The sequence below is a fragment of the Centruroides vittatus genome, unplaced genomic scaffold, assembly GCF_030686945.1.
Source record: "Centruroides vittatus isolate TY-2023 unplaced genomic scaffold, ASM3068694v2 contig_1112, whole genome shotgun sequence".
Classification (NCBI taxonomy): Eukaryota; Metazoa; Arthropoda; class Arachnida; order Scorpiones; family Buthidae; genus Centruroides; species Centruroides vittatus.
This window is the reverse complement of record NW_027120714.1, coordinates 1,651,754-1,661,861: the sequence shown is the minus strand read 5'-3', so window position 1 is coordinate 1,661,861 and position 10,108 is coordinate 1,651,754. Positions and strand designations below refer to the sequence as shown.

Below are 10,108 nucleotides of genomic sequence, written 5' to 3'. Positions count from 1 at the left end.
TTTTTTAAGTATCTCTGACATTATCGAATGTGACACGAATAATTATATTTTTATTTTTAGAAAAGAAAAGTAATTTATCTGTATTTTTTTAAGCTGTAGACCCTGAAAGGGTCTTCTCTAGCAAGCCCATTACGAGTTCGGCCAGGCGCAACAATGGGAGGACCACCCTCGAAAAATTCCTGGCTTTTTATAGTAATTAATAATATAAAAACGTTATTATTTTTTTTAAATAAAATTCTTAACAGATGGCGCCACACGCAATTTTACCGTTAAACTAGTGTCATTAAAACTTTTTTTTTTTCCCTCCAAAACTGTCTTCTTTAATGCAAAGAAAATGTTATGATTATTTAAATATATTCTATATTATTTTATTTTTATAATAAATAAATTAATTCACTCGTCTGTATATTCACAGAAATATTGCATTACCCATAGGCGTTTGTAAAGAAATCTAATATGAAAGCCATAAAATATATTATGAAAAGACACGCGATTGGCTGATTCTTCAATAAAATAATTCGTTTCATAACGTAAGAAAGAAAATTTCGACTTTTACTTAAATAATTTAATTGTTTCGCCATTGAAATTATTTTTCTGGTAATAATTTTCGTTTCTTTTTCAGAAAATTTCATAAATTTATGCAGTAAATTCATCCATTTACGCTTTGTTTTCATCGTTACTGATCATTATAACAGCACTGAGGTATGTTTTATTGTTCTGTAATAATTGTAAAGGTGTTATTTATGTATTGTACGTGACGAAATTGACTTCAATCCCTTGTTATCAAAACTACATTCATTCTTATTTCTCGTGATGGGCTAAGGCACTAAACACACGAACCTACCAGGAAGACTTTCCATGGGAAATTGGCCCCTATTTATGTGTTAAAAATGTGAAGAAAACCCGGGAAACTCCACTTTTCAGCCCGTTGGTGAGGGGTGCACTCACGTCCATGACTACACACTGATCAGTGCAAGAAATGTACACAATCTTTTCTGCAATTTATTAAAACTTTGTTTTTTTCTACAAAAACCTATAAAATTTTAAAGATTATATTCATTACACATGATAAAAAATAGTAATTTAAGCATATTGCCATCCTTTACAAATTACAGACAATCTACAATTGGTTATACATAAAATTTGAATGTTTAGAATAATTATAAATTATTCGAACCATAATTTTTGTAGATAAATTCATTGAAAAGATACCATAAAAGGCAGAATAGGACAATCCATCTATGAGATCGAATCCGGACCCTCCTGTAAGAATTTGCATTGATTTCAGAAGGTCAATTCTTTAATTTAAATTGTTCGCTAATTTCGGCATTACAATAAATCTGCTATAATTTACCCATTGCCCAATATATATAATTATAACATACAAATTATATTGAGGAGTAATTAATATGGCATATAATCATTCGTATCCCATTAATTTATACTGTGAAGGGAATCTTTTTCGAACGGGAACAACTCTATCTTTATCGATAGACAGAGCGTGTTCTTTATGAATTAAATGTTTTTCCATTATTTTTTTAACTTCTACCAATTTCATGAAAATGGTTTGGGAATTCCCAATTTGTTTCTTCAAAATGCTCATACTTTCTTCAATTTCTTGAATCTCTTTAATCAAACTAAAAAAAATTTTAAAGCAAAATTTTATTACAAAGATAATTGATTTAACAATTGTTTTAATTATTAAAATTAAGAACAATTTGGCGTAATTACAGTTAAACAGGAGAATTACGTGTTTGGAATGATACAAAGATGTTCTAAGCATGGACTAATAGTTGAAGGAATGATTGTATTGATCGGATTTTTGCTTCTTATAGGTCTTTATTTGGGAAACGGGCCCATATTTGGGTGTCACATACGCGAAGAAAGCCCGAAAAACATCACAAAACCCACGACCAGTGTTCGGTGGTTTTATCCACTCGGACACTGAAGAAATGAAAGGGTAATCAACTATAGGTGTTAGAAAACGAGTTTGAATTGGTTTGGATAGTTACAATATGCAAATCAGGTAATAACGGATTGCAAAAATAGTTTTTCGGTCTAACGCTTTAAAAACAATAAAAGTAGATATGATTGAGCTGTGCCCGTTATGTCTATATATATATATTGTTAATATATTGTTATTTTGAATGGAAACTAAATGGACCGTTTTTTTATGATGGGCGTCATCTATCTTCCACAACATAACTGTATTTTCGTTTCTTCAAAAATCTTTTCCTTTTTTTTCGCATTGACATCATTCTTTAAATGCGGTAGCCTGTATCCTTACCACAATTTCTTTTGTTTAATTGCTCCACAAAATCGTTTGAAGGAAATTACAGATGTTTAATGCATAAAAGGACACATCATGAAACGTGAAAGGCTTCAGTAATAAATGTGAAAACTCGCCAGAATAATAGTGTCTGATATATTAATAATAACAGGGTGACAATTTTATATTAAAAAAAAAAACTAAAAATTCCAACAGGTTCAATTTTGCTACCGTAAAATATTGTTATTAAACGATCCATTCCTTTTTGTAGATATCATGAGTGGCATTGGGAAGAAGAATAAGAGAGTAACTCTATTAAAATCGAACCCGGACTCTCCTGGAGTGGAGTGATAAGACAACTTTACAAGGGGCTCCTTTTGAAATTGTCTTATCTCATCCCTCCACTTTAGGGAAGACTTATCTTATTTCTACTTCCCGGGAATACTTTCTATGGGAAACTTGCCTCTCACCCATCAATGGCCGAGTGGATAAAATCACCGAACACAGGTATGACTTAGTGGCGCGTTATAGATTCATGGGGCCCCAGGAAAATTTGAATTAGGGGGTCTCATGTACGGTGTTGACTTCAACTATTTTTTTCGGGAATTTTGGGAAGAATTCCCCGGTATCCTCGTTCGTTTTTAACGCGCACCTCTGCGTTGTGCCAGTGCACTCTGCGCCTGCACCATACTAGCAATCTACGGTCTCCAGATATGTCCCAAATTTAAATTTCGATATTCTTAGTACAGTAACGAGTTTATAAAAGATTGGTTTAGGACCTCCTGCTGGTGGAGGCCCCAGGAAATTGCCCCTTTTCCCCGTAGGATAGCACGCCATTGGTGTGACTATTAGTTTGCGCCTGACCAATGGGCGGCCGCATGGAGTTTCCTAGTCTTAACGTGTCTAACACCTAAATTGGAGACCAGTTTTCCATAGAAAATACACTCGGAATGCCTTGGCAGGCCGGTCATGTGTTGCATTGCTTTATACCATCAATTCAATTCAAATCTGTCTCTAATTAGGTGTTAGATACGTGAAATATCCATAAAATTCCATCTACCCAGAACGTTGGCAGGCATCAACCCACGACCAATCGGTGTTTAGTGATTTAATTCATTCGGGTATTGGTGAGCTCGGGCCTTACTACAAGAATTCGTGTTATGTATGTAAATTACAGTAGAGTTGCAACATTCAAAACTACTGTCTGAAACATTTTTCATTTGTATTATAAATATTTGATTTATAATTTATTTTATAAGATACAAATATGAGAGCGTACGAAGAATTAACAATAATAAAAATATTAAATAAATGACTATAATAAATTATATAAAATTACCTCTCCTGGGCGGGATCTCGAATTAATTCTTTATTTGGCCTTTGAAATCGATAATGCAGTCTTGTCTGTGCTATTTTCAAAGGTTGTTGCTTTTCTTTTAGTGAATATGTCAGTTTTTCTATTGTTTTCTCGGCTATTGACATATCTTCTACCAGCTAAACAATAAAAATCACATTAAAAGCTTGTAATAGTCCTAATATTCATAATTTACAATAGATATTATATGAGGATAGTCTCAATTTTGAGTCTTGAATAAGAAGGGTACCATCGTCTGTAAATTGGTAAATTTAATTACCAATCTGTAGAATCTTTTAAACGATTTCCATAAGTCTTAGAAGAAACAATTACCTATGGTAGGCACCACAATTTTTTTTAATCTAATGGTGTCCTGTACACGCCCAGACATCCCGTGACCACAGATACGTTAATACATGTCTAATGTAAGCACACGGGTAAGAAATTTAAACAAATGTTCTTGACAAAGTGAGTAGGAAGTGTTTTTGTAAATCACAATTAGTAAAATTATTTGGGTAATTTAAAATAATAACATACATTCTCAATATTTACACTATTATATTAATCAACTTTAGAAGACCATAAGTCCGATAAAAGACACACACATACACACTAAAAATTAATAGTTAACATATTACAGTCAAAATTGAAAATAAATGATAATTACTATTTTTAGATGCTCCTTTAATTGATAAATACTTCTATTCAAGTCTACAATTCTTTCATTTAATGCTAAATCAACAAGAAATCGATGATCTTGAACATCACTCGAATAATCTTTTAGTAAAGTTTCCACAGCCTTGCATAGAGATTTCGATGTCGTAATTTCGTTTGAACATTGCATTAAACTCTCTTTAATTGATTCCAACCACGAATTAACCGTGTTCCATCTAAAAAAAAAAAAAACATACAACTTTTCAATACATTATTCTTATGCAATTAACAAAACATTTAAATAATTATCTACCTTTCAGGCAGTTCTTCCCATCCGTAATGAAATGGTACAGATTCATTAAAGTGATAATCTAAATGAACACAGAAACTATCAATCTTATAAGCTTCCCATTTATCTGTCCAATCCTCCTCCAACTTTGCTTTAAAATTATTATTAATTCTTGGATGCCAAAAGAATTCAGAAAGTTAAATATTATTTTTAAAATAAATCAAATTTGATTTTAAAAAGATCTTATTTTATGCATCAATTATTTTAAAAAATCGTTTAATCGACTCGATGTCTTTTGTTCCATTCAAACATTTGCCCACCAGTGGCCAAGTGGATAAAAACACTGAACACTGGCGCGAGTTAGCGCCTCACCAATGGATCGGCCACGTGAAGTTTTCCGGGTTTTCTTCGCGTGTTTAACATCTAAATAGAATCTTAATCTTCCGGAACCGTGTTTTCCTAATTTTTGATTCACAAACACAAGTCGTGTTTCCATTTCAACACTTGGCGGTATTCCATCTTTATTTAGTCGATCGACTAAATAAAGATGGAATACCGCCAAGTGTTGAAATGGAAACACGACTTGCGTTTGTGAATCAAAAACCTAAATAGAAGCTAGTTTTCTGTAGACGGTCCCATTGAGACGATCTGCTAAGGAGGAGTGCCTCCTGGGAGGATTATTAAAGAAAACTGGCTCCTAATTAGGTATTAAACACGCGAAGAAAACCCGGAAAACTATGAGGCCAGCCTGGTGGTGAAGTGCGAATCCACGACCAACTAGCACGGTTGATCAAGGCAGTGGCGTAGCGAGGGGGGTACAAGGGGTGTATCATGCACCGGGCGCCACTCGCAGAGGGGCGCCCAAATGGTCTCCAAGACAAACTATATGTGTTTCTGAAGGGGGAGGGGGCGCCAATAAAGTTATGCCCCGGGCGCCAGCTATGTTCGCTATGCCACTGGATCAAGGTGACCATTTCTGAAAGAAGTTAAATCTTTCCTGAATTGGAGAGATTGACGGAGAAAGTGTGTTGAAGCTCAGGATGGTAATTTTGAGAAATATTAAATCAATTTCTTTATATTTTTTCCAGGATTAACAGACGGAGGACGTGTCCTACATTTTGACTTTCAAAAATCTCCTCCCTCTATGCGCACGCCTAAGCCCTTCTCGTAATCATTTGTCTTCCATTTATATTTATAAATGGAGGACAAATTCCTTGAACTTTTTGAACGTGTATTGTAATTTATGCAAATCAAATTTTCTGTTTATTTAGAAACTTCTTCAAAATTTATTTTAATCCTGAGTTTAAAACGGCAAAGTAAAGGGTCTTCGTTTCATTTACAAAATTAAATATTTGTGCAGAAAACAATCTCTTTTTTGTCTTAAATTCAAATCCTTTAAATCAAAAGATTATAAATTTAATTTTTAAAATTTAAAATAAGCAATGAATTTCGTAGCAAATACTTACTTAATTTGATCTTCAACTTTTGGAATGCTCTTCAAGAGAAATACTTTAACGTATGTTAACAATTCTTCTTCCTAGAAATAAAAATCTTTTATTTCTATTTAATTATTATATTATTTATTAAATTTATCAGCATTTCTAAATAAATGTATACAAATTTCTTAACGATAAAGTTACTCGTAAGAGGTAAGATTGGACAGAATCATCCGCTAAATCCAATCCAACTCTTTGTCTTCTTAGAGCGAGGCATTCACTGTTAATCATTAATGATAAATCAATTGCATTTATGGCGTTTTCTATTTGTTTCTTATGGTTATGGATAATCTGAGTTACTGAAATTAAATCGTCGATAATCCTTTGAAATTCTCTCTTCCATCGAAAGATCTCTCTTGCTCTCTCTTGTATTAATCCAGTCACTGTTTCTTGTGACGATTGTGTTAACATTTCTCTCTCCCTCAGCACATACCTTGCTTCTTCGCATGCTCTGTAAAAATGAGTAGTAATTAACTTAAAAAACAAAATTGTTTGTAATTAATTAAAGAACAAAAAAGAATATTATGAAAGTTCAGCAACGACAGTAGAAATTTAATATTCTTGAAGCCGGCTAATGAATTAGACATAGACGTTTGTTCTGTAGCCCTCTAATAATACTCAATATTACTTTTAAAATCTCAAACTAAATACTCCGTGAAAATAGTCAAATAAATATATATTTTTGATTTCAAGAGGCCTCAAACAGAAGATAATATTAGCTCCTGCCTCTCGACTTCTAGTACAATAGGCCTTTTACAGCACGGTGTGAACCGCCTCTCTATACACAATTCACAAACAGACATTGAAGGATTCAGAACAAATCTATCGTATGAACTGGAGGGGTAGTGCTTACGAATAATAATGTAATAATGTATTAATCATAGGCACTATACCAAAAATTTTTGAATTCGTGATTATTGTGAGGTCCCGGGCAGGTCCGAACCGTCACGAATTTCGCGAGACTTTAGAAAAAAATGCTGTTTGTTTTAGAAAGGTTTAAAAAAAATGTTTGTAGTCGGTTACCCTTGTTTATATCAGGGGTCGGCGACCTATGGCACGCGGGACGATTTTCAGTGGCACTCTGATATAATAGCAATGTAGTAAAAATTATATTTTAATTGTTAATTACACATTTAAATGGAAGTCTTCAGCGAAGGCCGTCGTACATTAAAAACGAATCTGTTTGTATATTTCTATTACAGCGCTGTGTTTACGCTCCGTGTTGCCATTGTGTTATGCAAGCGCTTTACATGTAAGAACACAATTCAATTAACGACTTAACTTCAAAATTATACATTTTTGAAGTCCGTTATAACCGGACTGATTTTGATAATATATGTCACAAACTTGGTAGAATCATGAATCATGTCGGCACTAGGAATAACACTATAAATTAGGTTCGGCACAACACCGCTGAAAAGTTACCGATCTTTGGTTTAAATTAAAACTGCGACGCAGAGTCGTAAATCATAAAAGGAATGTCGTCCATTTCCGATTGAAAAATTGAGTTCAGCCTCGAGTTTGACCTGTCCCGCGATCCGGGTGGGAGTCCCGTTACGCTTAGTAACGAGGAACCAGCCACTCGGAAAGTACGGATGAGGAAGATCATCCAATCATAATGGCCGATCGAAACACAGATTGATATAATCCCCGATCTTCAAGGACGAATTCACTTTCTGCAAACTGTGCACCTGTACACGGTTAGTCAACGCGCAAGCCGATTTTTTCCTGTTGTATTCGCGACGAATCTGTGTCGTTTGTGTCCCGTCACGAAACTTTGACGTCGTTACCCGACTTCGACGAACCACCTCTCGACGACGGACTGCATCATCATCATCTCTCCCCGCCACGGAGCCGTCTCGAACCATCACGAGCCATCACAAAACCTTTGCACAGGAATCAACGGACTTGCCGAACTTTTCCATCCTTGGAAGTGATAGAATTGTGAACTACCTTTCTAACATTAGTTTATTATAATAAACGGTTTTGTTGTAAGGACATATGTCATCCTTGCCTCCAGCACCACCAACTACATACGAGCAGCCCTTAGGTTCATCTTGACTCCGGATTAACAGTCCCCCCTAAAAGTCGGCAATCTTACATTATTGATAATTTCAAATTCAAAAACTTCTGTTAACGCTCTCCTGGAATTTATGGTTATATAATTGTATAGGTACAGAAGAGCTTCCTCAAAGGTGCAAATCGGTTTTTGGTGAAATGATCCTCTCCACAAGGAGATGGTTTTTTCATGCAAACAGAAAGAAAGAAACAGTAGCGAGGTTGAGGCCGAAGTTTTAAACGCGAAAACGTGTACGTCGGACGTTCAGCGCCGTTTTCCTGTAAGCCTAGAAGTTTGACAATGGCGTTTGGAATGTCGAGCATGATTCCAACGACTTTCCAAACGCCATTGTCAAACTTCTAGGCTTACAGGAAAGCGGCGCTGAACGTCCGACGTACACGTTTTCGCGTTTAAAACTTCGGTCTCAACCTCGCTATTAAGTCGTTTCCTGAAACTTCAAAAATATACTGACGAGAACCCAGTTTGCACCATTGTATAAGATTTCTGATGGGTATATTGTTGACGTTTCAGAAAACCAACCGGTGTTTCTCTCCTTTTGAATATTTTAGTCCTGTTAAGTAGATATTTTCCAAAATCAAATGTGCCAGGAACAAATTTGCCAATTTAAATAATGAAAATATTAATGGTTGCAGAAGATTCAATGGCGATACTCGCAAATTGTTCAAATTTCTTAATGAAAAAATGAATTTAATCTTGTTCACAGAGCCAATAACGATGACGGCCGGATGGCCGAGCGGTAAAGGTGGCAGCCTACCGCTCTGGGGAACCCGGGATCGAATCCGAACGGGTCGAATAATCCCAGGAATTTTTCGGGGGGTGGTCCGTTCGGATATGTCGGGCCCCGTCCCTCACCACCCGGTCGCCCCATTGTGGGCCTGGCCGAACCCATAATGGGCCTACTAAAAGAGGCCCTCTTGGTGCCCATAGGGCGGAAAGAGTTAAAAAAAAAAAAAAAGAGCCAATAACGATGGATTATTGCCGAAAGATCTTATTTTCAATGAGAAATTACAAATTACTTAACGTCGTTCACATTGGAACTAAAAAAACAAAAAAGTTGAAATTTTTATTTCTGGGATGCGATGAGATGCGACTTGGCGCAAGATTGCGCGAAGTCGCATCGCATCGCACTTCCATTTTCAATATTTATCGACCGATCTGCAGCATAATCTAGCGCATATGGAGAAAATTAATCGGAGATTTAAAAATACATTTAAATAAGAAAAGTAAACATTACCTCTTCCATTCGTCTCTAACAAAATCAGATTTCTTCAGCAGTTTGTAATTCGCTTCGTGCCATTCATTTTCGGAATATGCGCGAGATCTAATTGGATTTAACATCGATAATGGGAAGAAAAAAATGTTTAAAAATTATATTTTATATCCTAAATTTAAATAAATCCTTACTAAAAAGGTATCTGTTATCAATCTACAAAAACTATCGGAAAATCTGAAAAAAATAAAACAAAGATAAACAAATATGTTTCCATAGAAACGAAATAAATCAAGATTTTACACAATTGTTTCCAATGAAATATTATTTTTGTAAAATAATAATTTAAAAATATTATGATAACCTTTAAATTAAAATAAATAAATAAATATTGTAATCAAAAGTTTGAAAATTAATATTGGAGAATTAATTGAATTTTTCTGCGTTGTGTGTCGCCACCTTCGCTTTGTTTGGCGGCTGTCTTATAATAAATACCGCCCCCAAAAAATTCCTAGGATTTCTGACCCAAGAATTTTTTGGGGGACGGTATACGGGGCCTTCTCCATTCCACTTTCCATTGTGAGTTTGGCCAAATTAATAATAATTATTGTTAAAAAGACTCTCAGGACGGAGAGTGAAAAATGACAGAATGTCCTTTAACACAAACATAAAAGTAGCATTAAAAACCCATCCCATTGATAATATCAATTATTGGTGGTTAAAACGTACACTTAAAGTAATTTTAATGAGGGTTTT

At 34.8% G+C, this 10,108-nt stretch overlaps 1 protein-coding gene across 2 annotated transcripts; it reads right to left on the bottom strand.

Annotated features, from left to right (window-relative positions):
- Positions 1-1,225: 1,225 nt before the first annotated feature.
- LOC136976483 (tektin-4-like) lies at positions 1,226-9,602 on the bottom strand. 2 transcript variants are annotated; one of them, XM_067271786.1, is made up of 7 exons: positions 9,377-9,602; positions 6,207-6,513; positions 6,033-6,103; positions 4,591-4,737; positions 4,291-4,513; positions 3,609-3,763; positions 1,226-1,637 (listed from the first exon to the last, which is right to left on the bottom strand). In XM_067271786.1, exons 1-7 carry the CDS (start codon positions 9,478-9,480, stop codon positions 1,421-1,423), a joined length of 1,224 nt encoding a protein of 407 aa, XP_067127887.1. In that variant the 5' UTR covers positions 9,481-9,602; the 3' UTR covers positions 1,226-1,420. The 2 variants fall into 2 exon arrangements, with proteins under 2 accessions (XP_067127887.1, XP_067127896.1); XM_067271795.1 differs by having other exon boundaries at positions 4,591-4,665.
- Positions 9,603-10,108: the final 506 nt, after the last annotated feature.

Bases quoted from the DNA above. Each gene is read 5' to 3' on its own strand.
- LOC136976483 (XM_067271786.1), bottom strand. From the start codon at position 9,480: ATGTTAAATCCAATTAGATCTCGCGCATATTCCGAAAATGAATGGCAC. The intron at 4,514-4,590 runs GTAGATAATTAT...TTTTTTTTTTAG, and splicing joins TGGGAAGAACTGCCTGAAAG to ATGGAACACGGTTAATTCGT. The intron at 1,638-3,608 runs GTAATTTTATAT...AATTTTTTTTAG, and splicing joins CGAGATCCCGCCCAGGAGAG to TTTGATTAAAGAGATTCAAG.